The 26876-nt window shown below is 41.7% G+C and overlaps 1 protein-coding gene across 6 annotated transcripts in view; it reads left to right on the top strand.

Annotated features, from left to right (window-relative positions):
- Window positions 1-26876, top strand: part of STPG1 (sperm tail PG-rich repeat containing 1) — a 164161-nt gene that overhangs the window by 53952 nt on the left and 83333 nt on the right. For all 6 annotated transcript variants that reach the window (XM_073665812.1, XM_073665810.1, XM_073665813.1 and 3 more), the window contains exon 3: window positions 26086-26184. In XM_073665812.1, the coding sequence (XP_073521913.1) occupies window positions 26086-26184 (99 nt within the window). The remainder of the gene's footprint in view (window positions 1-26085; window positions 26185-26876) is intronic.

Genomic DNA, 26876 nt, shown 5'->3' with positions numbered 1-26876 from the left:
GTAGGACTATCAGCTGTGTATCCACCAGACTTCTGCACAACACAACTGATGGTCCCAACCCCATTCATAAGGCAAGAAATCACACTTATTAAACCTGACAGGGCACACCTGTGAAGTGAAAATTATTTCCGGTGACTACCTCTAGAAGCTCATCAAGAGAATGCCAAGAGTGTGCAAAGCCGTCATCAAAGCAAAAGGTGGCTACCTTGAAGAACCTAGAATATAAGACATATTTTCAGTTGTTTCACACTTTTTTGTTAAGTATATAATTCCACATGTGTTAATTCATAGTTTTGATGCCTTCAGTGTGAATGTACAATTTTCATAGTCATGAAAATACAGAAAAATCTTTATATGAGAAGGTGTGTCCAAACTTTTGGTCTGTACTGTACATATACAGAAACCAACATAACAAAACACAACCTACATACTCACCATCCAAGGCTCAAGTTCAATGCTTGCAAACCTTCTATTCAGGAAACATAAATACAAAACAAAAATCTAGGGTGGAAAGCCATCTGCCCACCACAAGGATATAGGAGTATAACCGAACTAAGGCACCCTGAAGGAAAAGCTCCTCCAGAGACGGGCCGCCATCCGGGCACCCAGTCTTTCATACTCGAGAGAATGTACCTTCACCAGGTCACCAAGGATATTCCTATAAACTTCATCTACATGGACGATTTTACTTTGCGTCGAAACTAAGACTCGTGCTTTCCCCATGACATACCTGACCACTGCACTTACTATGAATAAAGTGGCTCGGACCCTTCTCTCAAGGTCTCCAAATGCTCCATAGGCCCACCCGGCATAGGACAGAGTAGCCAGCCGCAGCCAACCAATGGAAGCTCCCACCCTGTTGTAGACCTCTGTATTAAAGGGACAATGAAGCAGGAAGTGCTCCATTTTTTCCAGCATGTTAGCACAAGCCTCATGGGGGCAATTACTGTCCTTGGAGCTCCTGTACTTCAAATTGTCCCTCACATACAACTTACCATGGAAGCAGCGCCAAGTCAAGTCCCAGTCCTTCTTGGAGATCCTGCTAGAATTTAACCAAATCAGTTCTCATACTTTGCACTGACAAGGGCCTACAGCCCGAAACACCGTGTCTGTAAATTGAGATTCTGATTTGGCTATTATCCTAAGTTATATTGCACGACTTGCAAGGGTCGATTGTGACTTGTAGGATTGCTGCTTCCAATAGATGGCGCTGTAGAGTTCAAGTCCTCTTTTTCACTAAAGAGGCAATTTGCATGCTAGAATTTAACAAACTCAACCCAACCTCCAGATCCCGACTTGGGCAGAGGATCAATGGACTCTGAAAATGAGAAAGCAAGACCCTCATATCGAGGAGTTTCATCAGGAGGGACCTCCCCTCCCACTTTCCCAACCTCACCTCCCACATTCCCAGACCCCATCAGCGGATCATTTTCAGAACCGGGGTAACGTAAGCCGGGAGATGTCCATGCTGTGTGCAAAGATCCTTCAATCTTCCCCCAGTCTTCCTTTCCTGGAAGAAAGGCTGAAACCTTCCCTTGCAGAAGAATACCCATGGAGCCCTCTCTTTCCAGAGGTTTGCCACGTTTACTTTCAAGAGGGTGTTCGCTAGGAACACCACGGGGTTAACCATATTCAACCCCCCTAGTCTCCTCGTGCGATAAGTGACCTCCCGCTTGACTAGGTTCAGTCTGTTCCCCAATAACATCAGGAAGAACAGACTATAGACCCGTGTCCAGTGAGGCTCTGGCAAGACACAGATGCTGCCCAGGTAGATTAGCAAGGGGAGCAGGAAAGCTTTGCACAGGCCAACCCTTTCCCTTAGGGTCAAAGACCAACCCTTCAATTGGTCCACTCTTTGGGAAACACCTTTGATTCTGCCTTTCCAGTTTTTCCTGGGGTAATCACCCTTGTCAAATTCGATGCCCAGGACTTTGTGATGCTCTTGGGGTTCGGGTAGGGTGTCCGGAAGATCAAACCCAGGATCTCCGCCTACCAGCCCGAGACTCTCATACTTATCCTGGTTGACCCTGGACCCGAATACCTCCGAGTAGCGCTCCACTTCTGACATCACTACCACTGCTTCCTCTTGTGAAGAAACAAAGATGGTGACATCGTCCGTGTAGGCCGCTACCCTCAGGATAGCCTCTTTCGCTGCGCCGCCCATCCGCACCTCCGCCAATGGTCCACAGTCGATCCTTCTGAGGAAGGGATCAATTGCAAACGCATAAAGTAAAGAGCTAAGAGAACAGCCCTGACGGACACCAGATCCTACCCCGAAAGGTTGTCCCACCCATTTACCAGAGGGAAAGTCTCAGCCGCTGCATACAAGGTCTTAAGCCATTCCACAAACCCTCCAGGCAGACCATACTTCAAAAGAGTGGACCAGAGGTACTCGTGATTATCCCGATCAAAGGCTTTTGCCTGATCCAGGATCAGCAAGAACCCCTTCCAAAGGCCTGCCCTGCCTTGCTCCACAGCCTCTTGGACACCAAGAACAGCACTAAAAGTGCTTCGGCCAGGATTGCAACAGTGCTGAGCCTCCGAAAGGAACCGGGGTGCAAACTTCACCAGCTGTTGAAAAGTATCTTGGCCAAAATCTTCCTGTCCACATTGAGAAGTGCTATGGGACTCCAATTCTCAATGCGTGATGGATCTTTACCGTTCGACAAAATTATCAAAACTGACTTCCTTAATGATCTCGGCACAGTGCCGAGGAGGGACACTCATTAAACACCTGAAGACTCATGTTGTACACATCAGCCTTAATGAAGGGGCGTTTTGGCGTAGGATGCACCGAATGCATTAAAAAGTGTACACCACTGTCACGCTAGGAATTGGAGAACCCAGCGTATAACGACGGAAAAAATGGAGGGAGCCCTACAACTAGGGAGAAGGAGAGTGGAGGCCCCTAAACAGATCTAACGACAAACTCTGATTCCCCTATAGACCCTAAATAGGTTCTGCACCTAACGCCGAGCAGGAAACTTGGCCCTAGCTGACCCTAACGCTAGACCCTAGGTAGGGAACATGAGGGGTGAGCACTAAGTCAGCCCCATTACAAACTAAAGTACACAGGGGAAACAAACAGGGGAATACATTTAGCTTCAAGATGACACCAGAAAAAGCACGGTAACAATCTACGAAGGAACTCCAAGATAATTCTAGTCGACTACTAGAATCCCAGGCCTGAATAGGTAAAACACACTATCACCAGCAACTCTCTGAGAATCTGAGTGTATTTAAGGACACAGCAAGAAAGTGCTGATTAACAGCAGAAAGGTGAGGATACCTCAGGGTCCTAAAGGGAAAGATATAATCCCAAAGCAAGGTGAGGAACACCGCTGGGTCCTAAAGCGAGAAGAATCATAAAAAGATCAGGGAGATGTTTGTCAGACCAAACGCAGCTACCTTCTACAGCTGGACACCGTATGACTGTCTGTTAACTCTGACACACCCGTGACAGCCACTTAATGTATTTGAAGCATCTTAGTGGTGCATGCCTCCTGGCACCTCTCCAGAAATGCTGATTCAGTCAGGGACTAGAGTAACATTTCTGCCGTAAAAAACGCCGCCACTATTGATAAATTTGACAGGTGCGCTTTGCCATGCCGCATCCAATCCTGGCTTCTTACCTAGCTCTGCCCATTTTGGCTGTGCTGCACAAAACTAGCTTAAGAACACCATAAGTCACAAAACTAGTGCTCAGCTTCGCATTGACCCAAAATTTTGGGACTTTTCAAAGGGGTTTACAACAGAAACTGGCGTAGATACTTTAATAAATTGGGCCAATGGGTGCAATATCACAGAGGTTGTACAAATCTCTAACTGTGCATGAGCCCTTAATATGTCTCAACAGAAGTGAGATGGTGCGTGGAACTCAACTCTTAACAGACCTCATAGTAGTCCTGATCCAGTAATTCTCCTCTGAGTTTGACGATCACTGTTAATACTTGCAATTTGATTTACTATACATTAGTGAAAGTCTGCTTAATGATCATTAATGTGGTAAAGCGACTTGCTCGGCTCTCTGGAGGCAGACACAGGACACGCTGGGTAAACTTCCTGCGGGTTTATTGTGCGGCATAAACTTCAGCAGCGTCCCATAAAAATAAACAGTCCCTGTTGGGGTTAACGGGAAAACAAAAGATGAAATATAACAGAGTCCTCTAGCCAGCAAGGCCTTTGCCGGCTGCAGGTGGTCCTGTGAAGTTTCAGCAGCACCAGGCCTCCGGTGTTGCTCTCTGGCATCAGCCACACACAGCCTGGAGACTTCAATCTCCAGACCACACACTCCCCCCAGGAAAACAAACTGACTGATCATTTAAACCCTGTTCAGCCACACCCTGAGGAGGAGGCATGGGGAATGCCTTCCCTCCCACTCTATGTCATTCCCATAAAGCCACACCCTTTTAAAGAAGTAACCCCCAGCATATAACATGCTGGCTGTAATTCCGTAGGTCTTAGTTCACACAGGAGAGCAACCTGAGTGACACATACCTCCCTTCACATATAAAACCAGTGACTCTGTCACATTAGATAGATAGGGCTTCTAAATGATAATATTTAGCAACACTCTAAATTCAACGTGTACTAATAATCTATGTCTAATTCATCTAAGGTCTTGTTACTAATACACCTATGTAGCTAAAAATACCAACTTCTCCATCAGAATTTCATTAGTGAGCTTTTCTTTATTTCAAAAGCCTTTTCATCAATCAATCTCTCATTATAGCTATCTGAAGTCATATTTGAGGCAACACCCTGTGAGTTGCGTTCCTTCCTTAGTTTTTGTAGGTCTTAAGCAATAAGCCCTGAGGTCTTGCTACTTCACTTACAAGTTGCTAATGGTGCATTCCTTTTATTACACATTCTTTTTACTGTTCACTTGTTCATCTTAGAACTGAAACAGTTGTGACTGAATGATGTTCCCTTCCGGAGAACATAACACCTAGTAATTACAGTAATGAAATGGAAAAATTAAGGACTACCAATTTGTATGACACTATACACTAAAAGTATGAAAGCCATAATATGTTCTTTAGGTTTGTTATTGGATGACTTGTAGACTCACACATACCTATTGAATAATTACCGTATATATGGGAAATTACTCATATATAAGTGGATAGTTGGATTATGGTGGTTTTCTGGTGGGCTAGTTATCAGTGTTTAGTCCATTGTGATCCATGAGAAAATCATAGTCCTTTCTTTCATACCTTGCTTTATACTCTAAAGGTGGATGTGGCGTTAGGCTAATTTCAACTATACCTGCCAAGTTTCTAATATTTATTTAATGTTCATTTTATGTTCAGTCAGCACATTTTAGGGAAAAAAGGATCGAGCATGTTGAATTTCACCATGCCTTATCATTAGTTTTTAAGGGAGGTAAGGTGATGCTAGAGATGTCCGATAGTGGCTTGTTCTATTTGACTCTTGGAAGGACGTCTGTCAGTGGGTAATTTCACTCTTGCCTGTCATTAGCTTATTCCACTATACTCTTGGAAGGACTTTTGTCAATGAATCATAGAATCATAGAATCATAGAATGGTAGAGTTGGAAGGGACCTCCTGGGTCATCTGGTCCAACCCCCTGCTCAATGGTTTATTCTACTCTTGGAAGGGCGTCTGTCAGTGGTTTATTCTACTCTACTCTCGGGAGGACGTCTGTCAGTGGCTAATTTCACTCTTCTCTTGAAAGGATGTGTGTCAGTAGCTTATTACACTCTACTCTTGGCTGAACGGAGCCTATTCGGCCATGTGTATGGAAGGAGGGATAACCTTTTGCCAAACAAGTATTTGGCTGATTACTATACTGTAGAAGTTGCATGGTGCATGATTCTCAACTTTTTATACAGTCTTTCACAGACTAGGTAAGAACATCTCCAAAACTACAGATATTGTGAGGTGGTCCCAGTATGCAGGGGTTAGAACCTTCAAAGGTAGTTCACATTGGATAACCGGAGACAAGGTCATGGGTGCTCATTACCATCACCATAATTTACAACAGGACAAGTATTCCTTAATGGTAGCATCTATCAGACACCCCCATTACTAATCCCGTATTTTAAAATAAAAAGACAAACACAGGAAAAAAAAATATTGAATGAAGACTCCCCAACACATTCCCTGGTTCACCTATTTATTATTAAAAAATAATCTCTGCAGGTCCAACATAATCCATTGGGGTTTCCACGACGTCCAGGGATTCTCTACTGCAACCTATGGAGCATTGTTCTGAGAACGACGCTCCATAGGTCACTCCCAGTCATGTCTAACGGGCGATGATGTTACTGAGTTGCTGAGTTTAAAATAAACAGAAAAACAGGCCCTGATGGATTCTCCGCTCTATATTACAAAAAAATATGCTTCTACTCTCCACCCCCATATCACTAATAATGAAGATATGCGAAATTTGGGTTTATGAAAATTTTTTCAAATCTAATGTCTAATTCTTATGTTTTCTTGTGCCCTGAGTTAAAATAAATACTTCTATTTTTAATCATCACATTAAAATGCGCGTGAAATTACATACAGCAAGATGAACAAGAAAAATCTTTAGTGTAGTCAAAAATGTGCACAATATTATATATAAAAATGTATTAAACATTCATTATGCAACTTTATTGGAAATTAATTCTTGTGCCTTTTCCTTTTCTCTTCAAAGCTTCTCTTTATATCTTTTCTCTTATAGAAGGCCTGCGGATCTTCTCTGTGAAGCATCCAGCGGTAGCCCCCCATCCTGTTCACGTTCTATCTGCCTCTGTATCGTCATTTCATCTCCTTGATAGCCTGATAAAATCTTTCTCCATGCTTTTCGCTAACAGCACCAAGATTTTCAGGAAAGTAATCCAGATGGGAATGTAAAAAAAGTAACTTCAAATTCATCAGATAACCCAAGGCTTTGAAACGTTTCAGCATGTTCTCCACGGTGGACTTAAATTTTGGATCTTTGTTGTTACCTAGAAATTTGTGCACGACTTCTTTAAAAGAATCCCAAGACCTTTTCTCAACAGCTTTCATTTTTGTTTCTAACACATCGTCCTTCATGAGTTTCCAAATATCCGGACCCACAAAAATGCCTTCCTTCAGTTTTGCTTCGGACAGTCCCTGAAAATTGTTACACAGGTACTTAAAAGTCTCTCCTTCTTTCGGTAGAGCTTTCACAAACTGCTCAATCTGCCCAAGCTTAACGTGGAGTAATGGCAGGAGAACTTTAGTGGGATCAACTAAACTTTCCGCAACTATGTTCTTGAGTTCAGGTTGCAAAGATGTTCTCTTTGCCTAACTTTTTTGGCTCCAGTGATGAGTCCTATCCCGGCTTTTTGTCCTACAAAAAGCATGGGTACTTTGTGCATCCTCCTTGCTGCCCAAGGAGCAAAGAAATAATTTTCAGATCACCACATATTAACCATCCTTGATCCTCGTAGTTACGTTTCTTGAGAATAAAGTCCAAATTCTCATAACTTTCCTTCAAGTGCACAGAATGTCCTACAAGCACTGAAGCATACTGTACTTACTGCTATTGTGCAGTAGCACAGCTTTCAGACCTTTTTTGGATGAATCAATAAATAGTCTCCATTCCCTCACATTGTACTCAATGTTACAGTTTTCCATCAGCCCAGTAACATCACTCCAATACACCAGAGCAACGTCTTTAGAAAAGTATGGAAGGAATTTTTTTTCTCTTCTTCTGTACCATGAAAAACAGATACCAAGAGCTAGCAGGTTCCTTTAGTGTAGAGCCTAAAAGTTCTGCAGAATGTTTAGGAAGGTCCCAACCCCTTACTAAATCATTTATTTTGATCTGTGAAAAAAGCTGTGGCTAATTGGGACTAGTGTGAAAGTCTTTGTCAGAATTCTGCTCTTTATGTTCTGAATCTGGTGTGTCTTCAAGTTTCTCCAGAGGTGACAGGACAGGTAGTCCTGGACCATGTGGCACAGGGAGAATCTCTGACGTGAGGTCCAGGTATATAATTTCCTTCTTATTTTTAAGGTTGAATTACCCCACGTTACACGTACAAAAGTAGCAGTTATCACTATGGTTTTGAGGTTCTCTCCAGATCATTGCCACACCAAAATGAAAGGTTTCTTTCTTCCCTTTAGACCACTATCGTAGTTATTCTACACAAACAGAACACACTACGTGTGGAATCCACGACTTGTCCTGATCACCTAGTTTTACATCAAAGTACACATAATACACTGTTCCTTCGTTGTGTCTTCACTACAAAACAACCACAAATGTAGCAAAATTTGTGAATTGAATTGCTAAATTATGATACCCCCTGGTAGCCATTTCAATCACGTTGATAGAAATAGAAGTTTAATCCACAACAACCACTAAATACTGAAAGGAATCATGGTAAGCACACCACCACACTCTTATGAACTCTGTCTAAAAGAAGATCTGCCTTTGCTCTCCATAGCAACCAATCACAGTGCATCTTCAGTTCTTATACTTCTGAGGTAAAATGAAAGCTGTGCTCTGATTGGTTGCTATGGAAAAAAAAGATTGGTTTCTTTTTATTCCTGGACATTTTATTACCAGAGGGTAAAAGTTTTCTACAGGATTCTAGTAGTATATCCTGAAACATGCCCCATTTATGTTCGATATCCCCAGTAACCATGACATGGTCCCAGTCTACGCGATTAAGCTCTTCCCTTGCTCTTCCCTTAATTTGTTGAAATCAGCTTTCCTAAAGTTCCAGGTTTTTGCATTTTCCCTTTGAAATGTTTTATTGAATATTACATTGAAACTTACCATATTATGGTCACTGCTTCCCAAATGCTCCCGAACCTGTAGATCTGAAATTGCATCTGGTCTATTTGACAGCACCAGATCCAGCAGATTACCTCCCCTGGTTGGTTCATCTACCAGCTGAGAGAGGTAATTGTCCTGAATTGCTGCAGATACGAACTTGCAGCTTTTAGCACAACCAGAAGATTCTATGTCCCATTGAATGTCTGGAGATTTAAAATCTCTGTTATTATTTTTATTTGCAGCCTTTTTAATTTGTTGCAGCATTTCATCCTCTACCTGTTCAGCTATATTAGGAAACTTTTAGCAAACTCCAATTAGCAGCTTTCCATTATTGTCATCCCCATGTACATTTACCCATACTGACTCTACATTGTCGCAGCTCCCCCCAATGTCACCATTGAGCACAGGTCTTAAGTTAGATTTAACGGAAATACACACCCCTCCACCTTTTTTGTCTTTCCTGTCCTTTCTAAATGTAGTGTAACTCTCTAGGTTTGTCACCCAGTCATGGCTTTCGTCCAGCCAGGTTTCCGTAATGCCCACTGCATCGTAATTGGTTCTTGTGAATTGGCCAATTTATGCGCTAAGTACCTTCAATTTTATATTTATATTCTATATAGCAGTAATGGAGTTCAGATTTCATATGTTCAGTGTTTGCGTAAATCGTTACACTTACAGTGTGTTGCTGTATTCTTTTGTTTTTTATATTATGCAATCATAGCAGCTTGCACCTGCTGTCAGTTTTTTTTTGTAATTTATAGACCTGTCTGTGAGTGTGCGAGCATTTAAGTATTCATCCATGTGTATGTATTCAGCTCTGAGCTCATTCTTTCCAATTTTGCCATGAGTGATCATGGTCTAAATTTACCAAATTCTGCTAGTGAACTTGATTACTTGTTGCAAACCTGATAATGAAAGTATAATGAAAATTACAAATCATGAAATATACTTTGTAGTATCGCTATCAAACCACTCCAAAATGTCCACAGGACAAAACACTATTTTTTTTTAGGGGGTTAAGCTTGATTTAGTGATCATTCAGATGTCTGTTTTTTGTGTACGAATTCTATCCTTGTTTTTAACTGATACAACTTGTTTCTATTATTTTGTATAGGGCTGTTCACATGTCCTGTTCTATTGCTAACAAATGTTACTAACAGATTCCCTCTTAAATTATTGTGGTGCTACAGTCTCCACCTAAGTTCACATCCCAGATGAGGGTTTATTTTATGCAAGATAGATTTGTATTTTTCATGTATTTACTTTTGGGTATATGGACTGTATTGAAAAGCATTTATTAATTTTTTAGGGGATGGGATGGAAGAAAATAACTATTTCAATAGCTTTTTGTTGTTTTTTTTTTATAGTGTTTAGTATCTCAACTTTTAATCTGAGGGTCAGCATGATTACGTTGATACAATGATGAAAAATTAAAAAAATTGCAGACTGATTGTTACACACCTGTCCCAGGTATCCTCTTCCTTCTCCGGAATCCGCTGCCTTCTGTTGCGCTCCACGTCGGGTTTTGCAGGTTGCCCAGCATAGATTAATGATATTTTCCCCACTGTAGGTTTAGGGAAATTATAAGTATTTGATACATTGCCGATTTTGCAAGTTTTCCCATGTGCAAAGAATGGATAGGTCTGTAATTTTTATCTTAGATACACTTCAACTGTGAGAGAAAGACAGAATTTAAAAAAAACAAAACAGAAAATCACATTTGTATGATTTTTAAATAATTAAATTGCATTTTATTGCATGAAATAAGTATTTGATCACCTACCAACCAGCAAGATTTCTGGCTCTCACAGACCTGTTAGTTTTTTTTTTATTAAATACACCTGTTGAAACTCGTTACCTGTATAAAAGACACCTATCCACAAACTCAATCAATCACACTCCAAACTCTCCACCATGGCCAAGATCAAAGAGCTGTCTAAGGACCCCAGGGACAAAATTGTAGACCTGCACAAGGCTCGGATGGGCTACAGGACAATAGGCAAGCAGCTTGGTGAGAAGACAACAACTGTTGACACAACTATTAGAAAATGGAAAAAACACGAGATGACTGTCAATCTTCCTCGGTCTAGGGCTCCATGCAAATTCTCGCCTCGTGGAGTAAGAATGATTCTGTGACCAGTCCGGAATCAGCCCAGAACTACACCGGAGGACCTGGTCAATGACCTGAAGAGACCTGGGATCACTGTCTCAAACATTACCCTTAGGTAACACACTACTCCGTCATGGATTAAAATGCTGCAGGGCATGGAAGCTCCCCTTGCTCACATATTCGGGCCCATTTGAAGTTCGCCAATGACCATCTGGATGATCCAGAGTAAGCATGGGAGAGGGTCTTGTGGTCAGATGAGACCAAAATAGAACTTTTTGGTATCAACTCTACTCGCCATGTTTGGAGGAAGAAGAAGGATGAGTACAACCTCAAGAACACCGTCCCAACCGTGAAGCATGATGAGGGAAACCTCATACTTTGGGGGTGCTTTTCTGCAAAGGGGACAGGACGACTGCACCGTATTGAAGAGAGGATGGATGGGGTCATGTATCGCAAGATTTTGGCCAACACCCTCCATCCCTCAGTAAGAGCATGGAAGATGGGTCGTGGTTGGGTCTTCCAGCATGACAATCACCCAAAACACACAGCCAGGGCTACTAAAGAGTGGCTCCGTAAGAAGCATTTCAAGGTCCAGGAGTGTCCTAGCCAGTCTCCAGACCTGAACCCAATAGAAAGTCTTTGGAGGGAGCTGAAACTCAATGTTGCCCAACGACAGTCCCAAAACCTGAAAGATCTGGAGCTCTGTATAGAGGAGTGAGCCAAATTCCCTTCTGCAGTGTGTGCAAACTTGGTCAAGAAGTACAGGAAATGTCTGACCTCTCTAATTGCAAACAAAGGTTTCTGTACCAAATATTATGTTCTGTTTTTCTATTGTATCAAATACTAATTTCATGCAATAAAATGCAAATAATTCATGTAAAAATCATACAACGTGATTTTCTGTTCTTTTTTTTTTTCAAGATTCTGTCTCTCACAGTTGAACTGTACTTGCAATAAAAAATTATAGACCTCTCCATTCTTTGTAGGTGGGAAAACTTACAAAATCGTCATTGTATCAAATGCTTATTTTCCTCACTGTATTTAAGGCACACACCTGTGTGTTGGGATTTAGACTCTAGTGTTCCTTGTTTGGTATGCTCCATTATATGTACCAACTCACATCCTTCCCTGCTAGGTTACACTGCATCTGTCCATCTGCCTCTTTGTTTCCAGTTAGTCCCCATGATTCCACGTGTCCTGTGGCAGCTGCACCACTGCCTGTGGTCCGTGTGCCCACCCTGACCAGAGGCTTAGCAGATCCACCTCACTTGGTGAGCCCTTGCACTGATGATTTAGTTACACAGCTGTTGTGGGCCTGAGGTCACTGAATTTTTTTGATTGATTACCTGTTCTGATCAACAACATTGTTGAGCCACAGGACCGAACTGTGTGATCTCAGATGCTACAAGCAGAGGCAGCTTTTCATCTGCAGCATTGGAGGAGTTCAATGGCACTGAAGCTTGCTGGAGTCGATGATCCAGCCAGCTTCAGAGCAGCGCTCACAAGCCACCACTAAAAGACTGTAGCAGTCATTGTAAACCTAGGCAACAAGCAGTAAATTCTAAAAATCCCTCTGTTCTTAACAGAATTTTTAAGAAGTTAATTGCAAAGTTGCTTGTTTTTACAAGCACTTTACAATTTGAACATTTTTTGATATTGAGAGAACCCCTTTGAGGTTTTAATAAGCAATAAAAAATATATATTTTTTAAAGTGAACATTACTAAAATCTTTGTATCAACTAGTTAACAAGGGCAGGACCGCCCAATGTTTAGCCAGGTTAAATATTCAATTATAGTGTTTGTCAAATAATGGCCTTGTTCTGAGCATCTTGGTCTGTCTTCAGCATTAGTGCAACCTTCGAAATGCACAGGTGTTTTCTGTCCCAGCTTACACATTCCAATGAAACTTCCTCCTTGGTGACGTGACTCCAGGTTTCATTAAAAGCTTAAGCTGTCAGTATTTAGAATTCAAGGTGAGTTTGCATTCTGTTTTGTTTCATATCCCTCCCTGTTTTCTTGGCTGAGTAGCCCTGGAGGAGATCTGACTCAGCTGGGGAGAGCAGATGTGTGGGTAGGGAGTAATTCAATATATTCGGTTTAGTCAGTGTGCAATTGTTCATCTCAATGTTGCTAATGTACTATGACTTTTAGGTTGTGGTACCAAAACAAAAATAAAACAAAACATTTGTATCTAAATGGTGGGAAGAAAAACAGATAAACTCTAGCTTCCCGAATACTGTACTATTATAAAGGATGTCTCGGCATAGATATTGGTGGCTTGAACGAAGCTCTAGTCCATTTCAAGTATATTTTTTGGTAACTGCATGAACAGTCATTGCCTGTATGGCCTGACCATGTGACACGATCAATTTGTTTTAGTTAGGGGTCCACTAATGTATTTTTGTAATTTTTAGACAAGGCACATCTCTTTTCCAGTTCCTATATCTGATATTACAGCTCACCCTATTTCATCTGGCATTCTTGCTGTTAAAACTATGATGTAGATGCCTCTTAATTCTCGTAATCATGTGGTCTCTACAATCGCACAATGATGACATTTCATAGGGATCGATAAAAAATGTAAATCCTTTAAAAATGTGGTCCACTACTTTTACATTGATGGCCTATCCTTAGGATAGATCATCAATGTCTGATATGCCGGGGTCCGACAGATCAAACATCTGTCGGACAGCGGCACCCAGCCAATCAGCCGTCATCGGGGTAGGCAGCAGCGGACGCTGGCCAACAGTACTCACTTGCCGAGTTGTTCTAACTACTTGTAGTGGCTGCCGCAGGGTACTACACATCCACCTCCTATTCATTAAAATAGGAGGTGGATGTGCAGTACCAAACCCCGACCATTACAAGTAGACGGAGCAGCTCAGTAAATGAGTGAGTACTTCTGGTTGGCGGCAGACGCCGTCAACACCGATAACAACTGATCGGCGGGGGGTACCGGGTGTCAGACCCCGGCAGATCAGACTTTGATGACGTATCCTAAGGATAGGTTATCGATGATAAAGCAGTGGACAAGCTCTTTAAAGCAAACTCCTAATTTCTTGAAAATAATTTCTTCGGGAGAAAGAAACTGTTACACAAAAAACATCTGTTGCAGCGGTGTTAGCACTCACGTTCCCGGGACTCACATGAGGTTGTTACGTCACTTGAGCTCTGTGCCCTATCAGCGCTGGAGTCACTGTCTCTGCCTTCGGACAAATCAAACATCAAGAGAAAGTCAGAGAGCAGCCGCAGCCCTGACTTCCTGTTGATCTTCAGTACGTCTAAAGGTGGTGCTATTGAAGCTGGCGCAAAATTGGGTGAGCCCCGGGAACACGATTACCAACAGCACTGGAACGGCGCCAGTACGGGAGGTGAGTATAGGCGTTTTATTTTAACTGGAACAAACATGAGGACTGAGAAGGGGTTGTCAAAGTAGTGAACAACCCTTTTAAATCAGGGTTGTAGTCTTTGGGATAAATGTATGCCAAAATGTGCACCACTGACATACGTTTAGTGGAATCCTTGTTTTTTTTCTGTGGTAGGCGTATAATTACCCTATAGTGTGCCCTAAAACATGTACACTACTGTTCAAAAGTTTGGGGTCATTTAGAAATTTCATTATTTTTGAAAGAAAAGCAAATTTTTTTTCAATGAAGCTAACATTAAATGAATCAGAAATACATTCTATACATTGTTAATGTGGTAAATGACTATTCTAGCTGCAAATGTCTTGTTTTTATTGCAATATCTACATAGGTGTATACACTGTGTTCCAAATTATTATGCAAATAATATTTTCTCAGATTTTCCCAAATTACCTATATGAATTGCAGTCATTGTAATTTTCCAGTCAAATAACTATTAGAGTACAATTGAAAGGTTTTTGTACAAACTGCCTATGATAACAGTATATTTTTAAAAAAATAAAAAACTCAAACTGCACTCAAAATGCATGTTCCAAATTATTATGCACAGCAGTTTTCAACCTTTTCATTTTAACCCCTTAATAACATCTGACGTACTAATACGAGTCTGTGCCCTCGGACTTAAGAGCCAGACCCGTATTAGTACGTCATGGTGATCGCGCGCGCACACAGGCTTTGCGGGCGCGATCGCCGCCGGGTGTCAGCTGATTGTCACAGCTGACACCCGATACTATGTGCAGGGAGCGGTCCTGCACCGCAACCAGCACATTAACCCCTGCGATGCTGCGATCGAAGTCGATCGAAGTCGATCGCAGCATTGCGGGGGCAAGGGGAGGTGATCGCAGATACTCACCTCCTCTTCCGGCTTCCAGCGCAGTCTGCTAAGGCTTCCCGGGTGTTGCCATGACGACCCGATGTCGTCATGACAACATCCGGGTCACCAGACAGCAGGAAGATTGTTTGGACATGCGCAGTGCATCTCCAAACAATCTTCTCCCTGACCAGCGCTGACAGCCTGCATGACACAGGGATGGTGCTGCATTCCTGTGCCATGCAGGCGATCAGAGAAAAAAAAGTGAAAGTCCCAGAGTGGGACAAAGTAATAAAGTATAAAAACTTTCAGAAAGTGAAAAAAAAATAAAAAATAAAAAAAAAATAATCCACCAAAAATAAAAATATAATGTACCCATCAATAAATATTATTATAAAAAACAAAAAAAAAAAACAATAAAAGTACACATATTTGGTATCGCCACGTCCGGAACAACCTGACCTATAAAACTGTCCCACTAGTTAACCCCTTCAGTGAACACGGTAAAAAAAAAAAAAAAAAAAACGAAGCAAAAAACAATGCTTTATCACCATACCGCCAAACAAAAAATGGAATAACACGCGATCAAAAAGACAAATATAAATAAAAATGGTACCGCTGAAAACGTCATCTCGTCCTGCAAAAAACAAGCCAACATACAGCTCCATCAGCCGAAAAATAAAAAAGTTATAGCTCTCAGAATAAAGCTATGCTAAAAAATATTTTTTTCTATAAAATTGCTTTTATTATGTAAAAGTGCAAAACATAGAAAAACTATATAAATATGGTACCGCTGTAAACGTACTGACCCGAAGAATAAAGCTGCCTTATCAATTTTACCACACGCGGAACAGAATAAAAAAAAACAAAAAAAGCAATTCCTGAATTGTTGGTTTTTGTTTATTCTGCCTCCCAAAAATCGGAATAGAAAGCGATCAAAAAATGTCACGTGCCTGAAAATGGCACCAATAACAACGTCAACTCATCCCGCAAAAAACGAGCCGTCACATGACTATCTGCCAAAATCTGGAAAAATTATAGCTCTCAAAATATGGCGATGCAAAAAATAGATTTTACAAACAATGCGTCTTTTAGTGTGTGACAGCTGTCAGTCATAAAAACCCCATATGATTCTGGTATTGCTGTAATCACACCGACCCGAAGAATAAAGTCGTCTAATCACTTATACCGCACGAGGAACGGCGTCAAAAATAAACTCTTGGGTTAGGATTGGGCTAGGGTTAGGGCTGGGTTTGGGGTTAGGGTTGTGCTAGGATTAGGGTTGTGCTAGGGTTAGGGTTGTGCTAGGGTTAGGGTTGTGCTAGGGTTAGGGTTGTGCTACGATTAGGGTTGTGCTAGGGTTAGGGCTGGGGTTGGGGTTAGGGTTGGGGTTAGGGTTGTGATGGGGTTGGGATTTTTTTCAAAAGTAAGAAAAAAAGATGACGATATGGCGACTAGTGTTGAGCGCAAGTGCTCGCTACTTGAGTTTGCATCGGGTGCTCTGGTATGCATTGAGTATCGTGGGTATTTGAGTGACATGCTTGAGTCTCTGCCCCATATGCTTCACGGGCAAAAAAACTTTACGGGGATTGCCTGCCATGCACGAACGATCCCCGCATGTTTTTTTTTGGGTGTCTAATAACCGTGAAACATGCGGAGCAGGGACTCGAGCATGTCACTCGAGCACACGCTGTACATGGTGCATACCTGAGTACCCGATGCAAACTCAAGTAGCGAGCACTTGCGCTCAAGACTAATGACAAGTTATTCAATATGATGACCTAATGTAATCAAATTCTGTGTCGTACCTCTGGGTTCAAAATGTTCACTATACACCTTAATAAAATCCTTGAGGGGTATAGTTTCCAAAATGGGGTCACTTGTGGGGGAGCTCCTGTTTAGGCACATCACGGGCTCTCCAAACGCGACATTGTGTCCGCTAACAAATTGAATGGAAAATCGGCTCAAATTGTTAGTGGACGCCATGTTGCGTTTGGAGAGCTACTGCGTGCCCAAACATTGGAGCTCCCCCACAAGTGACCCCATTTTGGAAACTAGACCCCCCAAGGCACCTATCTAGATGCATAGTGAGCACTTGGAACCCCTAGGTGCTTCACAAATTGATTCGTAAAAATGAAAAAGTGGTTTTTTTTTCACTTTTTCATTTTTACCAATCAATTTGTGAAGCACCTGGGGGTTCCAAGTGCTCACTATGCATCTAGAGAGGTGCCTTGGGGGGGTCTAGTTTCCAAAATGGGGTCACTTGTGGGGGAGCTCCAATGTTTGGGCACACAGGGGCTCTCCAAACGCAACATGATGTCCGCTAACAATTTGAGCTGACAATTTGTTAGAGGATACCATGTTGCATTTGGAGAGTCCCTGTGTGCCCAAACATTGGAGCTCCCCCACAAGTGACCCCATTTTGGAAACTAGACCCCCTAAGTCACCTATCTAGATGCATAGTGAGGACTTGGAACCCCTAGGTGCTTCACAAATTGATTCATAAAAATGAAAAAGGGTTTTTTTTTTCACTTTTTCATTTTTACGAATCAATTTGTGAAGCACCTGGGGGTTCCAAGTGCTCACTATGCGTCTAGAGAGGTGCCTTGGGGGGTCTGGTTTCCAAAATGGGGTCACTTGTGGGGGAGCTCCAATGTTTGGGCACAAAGGGGCTCTCCAAACGCAACATGGTGTCTGCTAACAATTTGAGCCGATTTTCCATTCAATTTGTTAGCGGATACCATGTTTCATTTGGAGAGTCCCTGTGTGCCCAAGCATTGGAGCTCCCCCACAAGTGACCCCATTTTGGAAACTAGACCCCCCAAGGCACCTATCTAGATGCATAGTGAGCACTTGGAACCCCTAGGTGCTTCACAAATTGATTCGTAAAAATGAAAAAATGAAAAAAAAAACACTTTTTCATTTTTATGAATCAATTTGTGAAGCACCTGGGGTTCCAAGTGCTCACTATGCATCTAGATAGGTGCCTTGGGGGGTTAGTTTCCAAAATGGGGTCACTTGTGGGGGAGCTCCAATGTTTGGGCACACAGGGACTCTCCAAATGCAACATGGTATCCGCTAACAAATTGAGCACCTGGGGGTTCCAAGTGATCACTATGCATCTAGATAGGTGCCTTGGGGGGTCTAGTTTCCAAAATGGGGTCACTTGTGGGGGAGCTCCAATGTTTTGGCACACAGGGACTCTCCAAACGCAACATGGTGTCCGCTAACACTTTGAGCCGATTTTCCATTCAATTTGTTAGTGGATACCATGTTGCATTTGGAGAGTCCCTGTGTGCCAAAACATTGGAGCTCCCCCACAAGTGACCCCATTTTGGAAACTAGACCCCCCAAGGCACCTATCTAGATGCATAGTGAGCACTTGGAACCCCTAGGTGCTTCACACATTGATTCGTAAAAATGAAAAAGTGAAAAAAAAAACACTTTTTCATTTTTACGAATCAATTTGTGAAGCACCTGGGGGTTTCAAGTGCTCACTATGCATCTAGATAGGTGCCTTGGGGGGTCTAGTTTCCAAAATGGGGTCACTTGTGGGGGAGCTCCAATGTTTGGGCACACAGGGGCTCTCCAAACACAACATGGTGTCCGCTAATTATTCAAGCAAATTTTACAATGAAAAAGTCAAATGGCGCTCCTTCCCTTCCGAGCCCTGCCGTGCGCCCAAACAGTGTTTTTTCCCCACATATTGGGTATCTGCGTGCCCAGGGGAAATTGCACAACAAATTTTGGGGTCCATTTTTTCTTGTTACCCCTGTGAAAATAAAAAAAATTGGGTCTAAAGTAACATTTTTGTGAAAAAAGTTAAATGTTCATTTTTTCTTCCACATTCAAAAAATTCCTGTGAAGCACCTGAAGGGTTAATAAAGTTCTTGAATGTGGTTTTGAGCACCTTGAGGGGTGCAGTTTTTAGAATGGTGTCACTTTTGGGTATTTTCTGTCATAAAGACCTCTCAAAGTGACTTCAAATGTGATGTGGTCCCTAAAAAAATGGTTTTGTAAATTTTGTTGGAAAAATGAGAAATCGCTGGTCAACTTTTAACCCTTATAGCTCCCTAAAAAAAAAAATTTTGGTTCCAAAATTGTGCTGATGTAAAGTAGACATGTGGGAAATGTTATTTATTAACTCTTTTGTGCGACATATCTCTCTGATTTAAGGGCATAAAAATTCAAATTTTGAAAATTGCTAAATTTTCAAAATTTTCGCCAAATTTCCGTTTTTTTCACAAATAAACGCAAGTGATATCGAAGAAATTTTACCACAATCATGAAGTACAATATGTCACGAAAAAACATTCTCAGAATCAGGGGGATCCGTTGAAGCGTTCCAGAGTAATTACCTCATAAAGTGACAGTGGTCAGAATTGTAAAAATTGGCCTGGTCATTAACGTGCAAACCACCCTCGGGGCTTAAGGAGTTAATAAAGAGCAAAAAAATGGTCATTTTTGAAATTATAAGCATTAGCAAGTTATTACAAACTGAAATCAAACAGTTTTCAACTCAAAACTTTATTCTAGGCGATGTTACATTTGCACATAGGACCCCTTGTTCGAAAGGAGCTTCTGAACTCTCTCGTCCATTGAATTTGTCAGGTTTTGGATGGTTTCTGCTTCAATTGTTTTGCATGAGGACAGAATACCCTCCCAGAGCTGTTGCTTAGATGTGATCTTCCTCCCGCCATCATAGACACTCCTTTTGATGATGCTCCAGAGGTTCTGAATGGGATTGAGGTCAGGGGAGCATGGGGGCCACACCATAAATTTGTCCCCTTTTATGCCCATAGCAGCCAGAGATGCAGATGTGTTATGTGCAGCATGAGACGGGGCATTATCATGCATGAAAATGATCTTGCTGCGGAATGCACGGTTCTTCTTCTTGAACCATGGCAGGAGGTGCTGTTTGAGAAACTCAGCATACATTATGGAGTTCATCTTTACCCCATCAGGGATCCTAAAGGGGCCGACAATCTCTCTCCACATGATTCCAGCCGAAAACATTACTCCACCTCCTCCTTGTTGGCGCCGTAGCCGTGTTTGCATGGGGTGTCCATCAACCAGCCATCCTCCACTCCATCCATCTGGACCATCGAGCGTTGCACAGCACTCATCGGTGAACAAAACAGTTTTGAAGTCAGTCTTCATGTATTGTTTGGCCCACTGGAGCCGTTTCTGCTTGTGTGCAATGGATAGAGGAGGTCGACAGGATGGCTTACGCACAGCTGCAAACCTCTGAAGGACCCTGCATCTTGTTGTTCGGGGGACGTTGGAGGCACCAGCAGCTTCAAAAACTTGTCTGCTGCTATGACAAGGCTTTTTTGCTGCTGCTCCTTTAACCTGACGTAATTGTCTGTAGGAAAGAGTCCTCAATTTTCCCTTATAAGCACGCACATGTGTGTACTGTGAATCAGCTACATACTTCTTGATTGTGCGATGATCACGATGAAGTGTCTTGGCAATGTTGGTTGTAGTCATGCCTTGACCTAAACACTCCACAATTTGTTGCATCTCAGCAGCCGACACATCCTTTTTCTTTCCCATTTTGGCAGAAAATGTAGGCTGCTTAATAATGTGGGACAGCCTTCTTAAGTAGTCTTGCCTTTCATTGGAGGCACCTGCCAAACTATCTAGCACAGGTGTCTGCAATTGCTTACAGTGATCTAAAGAGCCCTGACACACATCACCATCAATGAGTTTAACTGACAAACAAAAAAATTCTTACCTTATCACTCCTAAACACTTTTTGCATAATAATTTGGAACACAGTGTAGAGGCCCATTTCCAACAACCACCACTCCAGTGTTTTAATGGTACATTGTGTTTGCTAACTGTGTAAGAAGGCTAAGGTTGCGTGCCCACTATGCGTTTTTCAAGCAATTTTGCTGCGGAATTTCTGCAGCGAAAACGCTTGCTACTACGTGTCCCATGGTCCCCAGTTATAATCCGCATGTGCTGTGCACATGCTGCGGAAATTTCCGCTGTGGATTGTCATTGCGGAAAAATACGCAGCATGTCCATTAATTTTGCGGACACGCAGCGTAATTGCCGCCTTTGACTTGCATTGAAACGCTTAATATCCGTGTCCGCACATTTGCACACATGGATATTAAGCGATTCTATGTGCGGATGGTACCCGGGTTTGGAGAAGAGGAGACTCTCCTCCAGACCTGGGTACCATAGAACCTGTTAAAAAAAGAATTTTAAATAAAAAATAAAGATTATACTTACCTTCTGATGGCCCCCGGTCTCCTCAGTGATGCGTCTGGTCTGTTGTATGGGTCACGTGGTGTGAGGACCTGCCATGACGTCATTCAGACACGGATAATATGCGTTTCAATGCAAGTCAATGGCGGCAATTATGCTGTGTGTCCGCAAAATTAATGGACATGCTGCGTATTTTTCCGCAATGATAATCCGCAGCAGAAATTTCCGCAGCATGTGCACAGCACATGCGGATTATCACGCAGCCTAATGAATGTTTAGAAAACCTTAGAAAACCCTTGCACAAGTATGTTTGCTCAGCTGAAAAAAGGTTTGGCTGATTTGAGAAGCTATAAAATTGACCCTCCTTTGAGCTAGTTGAGAATCTGGAGCATTACATTTGTTTGTTCTATGAAACTCTCAAAATGGCCAGAAAAAGAGAACTTTCATGTGAAACTCGACAGTCTATTCTTGTTCTTAGAAATGAAGACTATTCCATGTGAGAAATTGCCAAGAAACTGAAGATTTCCTAAAACGGTGTGTACTTCTCCCTTCAGAGGAGAGCGCAAACAGGCTCTAACCAGAGTAGAAAGAGAAGTGGGAGGCCCCGCTGCACAACTGAGCAACAAGACAAGTACATTAGAGTCTCTAGTTTGAGAAATCGATGCCTCACAGCTCCTCAACTGCCAGCTACATTAAATAGTACGCGCAAAACGCCAGTGTCAACGTCTACAGTGAAGAGGCGACTCAGGGATGCTGGCCGTCAGGGCAAAGTGGCAAAGAAAAAGCCATATGAGACTGGCTAATAAAAGGAAAAGATTAATATGGGCAAAAGAGCACAGACATTAGACAGAGGAAGATTGGAAAAAAGTTTTATGGACAGACGAATCAAAGTTTGAGGTGTTTGGATCACACAGAAGAACATTTGTGAGATGCAGAACAACTGAAAAGATGCTGGAAGAGTGCCTGACACCATCTGTCAAGCATGGTGGAGGTAATGTGATGGTCTGGGGATGCTTTGGTGCTGGTAAAGTGGGAAATTTGTACAAGGTAAATGGGATTTTGAATAAGGAAGGCTATCACTCCATTTTGCAACGCCATGCCATACCCTATGGACAGCGCTTGATTGGAGCCAATTTCATCCTACAACAGGACAATGACCCAAAGCATGTCATTATGCATGAACTATTTAGGGAAGAAGCAGGCAGCTAGTATTCTATATGTAATGGAGTGGCCAGCGCAGTCACCAGATCTCAACCCCATTGAGCTGTTGTGGGAGCAGCTTGACCGTATGGTGCACAAAAAGTGCCCATCAAGCCAATCCAACTTGTGTGAGGGGCTTCAGGAAGCATGGGGGAAATTTCACAAGATTACCTCAGCAAATTAACAGCTAGAATGCCAAAGGTCTGCAATTCTGGAATTGCTGCAAAGGGAGCATTCTTTTATGAAGGCCAAGTTTGAAGGAGAAAATTATTATTTCTAATAAAAATCATTATTTCTAACCTTGTCAATGTCTGGACTATATTTTCTAATCATTTTGCAACTCATTTGATAAATAAAAGTATGAGTTTTCATGGAAAACATTAAATTGTCTGGGTGACCCCAAACTTTTGAACGTCAGTGTATGTGGCATACTTTTTTTTATATGTTTTTATGATATTTACAAAAAGGAAAAATGACTATATTTGTGGTCAAACACAACTGAACACTGTCTATGACATTTTTGCCCTTGTATCCTTTTTTTTTACCACTTTGTAAAGGTTTATTCACAATGGTTGTAGTATGGCTCCTTTTAGAAATCATATATTTATTGATTTATTGCCAAGGATGGAATCAGGAAAGCTTTTCCCAGTGCAATTGTTTTGGAAATGTTTTCTGATCTAAATCTTTCGTGAATCTGTCCTTGACTTCAAGCTCCTGTATGAAGAAGGTCGGTGCATAATCTATTAGGTGTAACTGTAGGTTATAGGAGATCTGTCTGCTAAAAAAGTTGCTGTAAGTACAGCATGATGCCGCCACAGTTCCTTCTATTACACTTCATAACTCACTGCAACATAATCACAGAGATATTACCTTGCTGTAATTGGTCTGTTACTGTGCACATATATTCCTATTGTAACATCTGCACAGTAGTTGATTTGCAGATTTTGGCTGTTGAAGATTAAAGCGTTTGATCCATGATTGCTTTTCAAGAGAGCGCTGCTCCCCACCCTCCATACGTCCTGCTAGCTGAGGGGGGCGGGTGCTCCTGCTTGATTGACAGTTTAGACCAGCAGTATTGTTGCATCACTGACCAAACTGTGCCCTCCCCAATGCTGCTATATGAGGCAGCTTTGCCTCTGTAGTATCGGGGATCCCATCCAGTTTCAGTGCAGTGCTTACAAGAGTGATAGAAAAGAGTTTGTAAGCACTGCACATATTTGGCCATCACTGTTAGTTCCAGTTGTGGCTTGTATCCTAAGCAACAAACAATAAACTATAAAACACAATTTTAGTCATCAGGAGAAGGGAGGAACTTAAATAAATGTTAAATTAAGTTGCATGTTTTCCAAACACTTTCCAATTATAACCATGTTTGAAGATGGGAATAACTCCTTAAATAATTAAGATAATTGGCATAAGAACAGTGTTCATAAATTTTTTAAACACCATTCTGTGCTAATGGGTTTCTTTAGTATTTATTTTAGTTACTTTTTATTGACTGAATGGTAAAAGCATTTTTTTCTTAGATGATAAGGAGAACATGTATAAAAAGGTGCTATTATGCAAGGTACTATGTTTTTATTACTGGTCTGTTTCATGGACACTTTTGAAAATTGGTGCAGTTATTAATTGCTCTTATCAAAGTTCTTTTGTACCTGTTAAATATTATAACTTTCCTCTCTGATATCACCAGGTTGTGTGAGAGGGTTCTAGGGGAATTTACAAACTAACAGCACAAGCCATGCTCAAATAACCTAAGGGCTCATTGAGACATCATTTTTGTTCTCATACGAGTGCCATCTGTGTTTTTCTCGGATAGCTCTCATATCTATGATATTCTACAGTAGGGGTATGCAATCTATTTCCCCAAGTGGCCACATGAGAGACTGTGACTGTTGTGGAGGGTCGAACCAACAGGCTGAACTTAATTCTGCTCATTATTCTTGTTTTATATTATTTTTTATCAATTAATAGTGAGCAAAATTGACTAGTTGTCTAGCTGCTACTGCTAATAATGTCACAATAGGGCTTATTGTAACATGCACTTTTACCTGCAGCAGCTAATCAACACCATATCATTTACTGTTTTTTATAAAGTGTATATAAAGCTGTAAATCGTACTATTTCTGCCCTTGTACTTTTATCAACAGTTCCCATCATAATATGATGCCCCCACAGAGTAGGATGCTATTACATAGCCCCTCAAACAATTTAATGTCACCGCAAATAGTAAATTGTTACCACACAACATGATGTTTCCACAAAGACCCCCCCCCACACAGCCTCATGTCCCTACAAAGCCCTCCACACAATATGATTCCCCCCAAAACCCCTCACACACTATGATGTTCCCTCAGACTGTAGAATATCCCCACAAAGCCCATCACAAAGTATGATGTCCTCTCACATAGTATGATGTCCACACAGCTCCTCACATAATATGATGTTCTCACAGCCCATCAGACAATGTGATGTCCCCAGACAACATGATGTCCCCATAGCCACCACAAAGCCCGACTCACAATATTATGTCTCCAGACTCCCCACAAGCCCTTCACACAATATGATATCCCCTCACACAGTATGATGTCCCCAAAAAGCCCTTCACACAGTATGATGTCCCCATACAGTATGATGTCCCCACATAGCCTCCCACACAGTATGATGTCCTACACAGTCCCCCATGCAGTATGATGTCCCCCACAACCCTTCTTGCAGTATAATGTTTCCACACAGCCCATCACAAAGTATGATGTCCCAACAGCCTCCCAAATATCCCCAGTTTCCCACAGGTTGGACAACTTAAAAAAAATATATAAAACTACTCACCTAACCACATTTCCTTGCTACTCCAGTCTTTGCTGTGTACAGAGGCACAGCTGGCACAATGTAGTGACGTCATCACACCTACTGCATTCTCAGGTTCACAATCTCAATGTTGGAAGAGGCGTCTGACAGCTCCCTATTACATCATTGTATTCACTTTTATCTGCATCACGAGCATGCAGATACCGGTGAAAATGAGATGCCACACTGGAAAAGCCAAACAGTCGCATGTGACCCGTGGCCCGCACTTTGCCCAGATATTGTCTATTGGGTAGTATATTTATATATGATTTTTTGGGTGAGTAATCCTCACAAAAGCTCGGAGACCTGTCCGACATTGATCCGAGTGTTGGAAAATACTTGCCAATGCAAGTCTATGGATCTGTGAAAAAATCAGACAGCACTTTGATGCCATCCGTGTGCTGTCTGTTTTTCATAGACTGTTTGATAGGAGGAGCTTTAGAAACATCCATCAGTTTTTGTTGTTTTTTTTTTTTTCATCAAAGTAAAAAGGAGGAAAATCTGATGGTAAAAACTGTCCCGCCGACCAAACTTTGATGACACTCTGATGAAAAACACTGAGGAAATGAGGACCGTCTGAATGAGCCCTTAGGTTTATTTACATTCCTAATTGAGGTACATATGATAGGTACAGTTTATTGAACAGGACTCATAAATATAGCAGCCAGGAGTCATATGATAAAATTTAACCTATAAATTCTTTTCTTTCTCAGAATGAAAATCCAGGCCCAGGATCATACAATGTTGGAAAAGGACTAAATACTGACAGTGTTTCATTGTCAACTAAAGGGACGGGAGGATTTCCATCAGGGGTAAATGAATGTGTGTATGTGTACATCTAGTATGTACAGTGCCCAGAAAAAGTAGTCATAGCCCGTGAACTTTACCACATTTTTTCACATTAAACCGACAATTTTAAATGTATACCAACACACAGTAACAAGTATTTTATGAAGTGTAAAGGAAATGATACATGGTTTTCTAATTATTTAAAAAATATAAATCTTAAAATTGTGACTTTCATTTGTATCATCCCCCTGAATCAATACTTTGTATGACCACCTTTCACTGCAATTACTGCTGCAAGATTGCATCTGGACTTAAAAGGGTTTTCAAGATTCTATATTGATGGCCCATGATATAGTGTTCAACCCACTGCTCTCTCTCCCAACTCCACTTTCCCTCTTTGAGATGAAGATGTCTCTTTCCCCCAACTTTAATACACTCCAGCTGAAACTACAACTAGAGTGCACAGGTTGCTGACCACTGATTTAATGTGGATCTGTAGAGATCTCACACCTTTTCCTTTAACTTGATCAGTCCAAAATTATCAGGTACTGGCACTTGCATTGAAATGTGCTGAGTGGAAGCAATTTTTTTTTTAACATTTGTAAATCCAATATGCCCAGAGCCCATCTTCATCCTTCTACAGAGGAATATGGTTATAAACCCCTCAGACCTGCACTCTTTTAATGTTATACTGTTTGCATTTGCTTGTTGTAAC

Source organism: Phyllobates terribilis, unplaced genomic scaffold (assembly GCF_046119375.1).
Source record: "Phyllobates terribilis strain yellow unplaced genomic scaffold, ASM4611937v1 Scaffold_2__4_contigs__length_985480577, whole genome shotgun sequence".
Classification (NCBI taxonomy): Eukaryota; Metazoa; Chordata; class Amphibia; order Anura; family Dendrobatidae; genus Phyllobates; species Phyllobates terribilis.
This window is presented reverse-complemented; position numbering and strand designations above follow the sequence as displayed.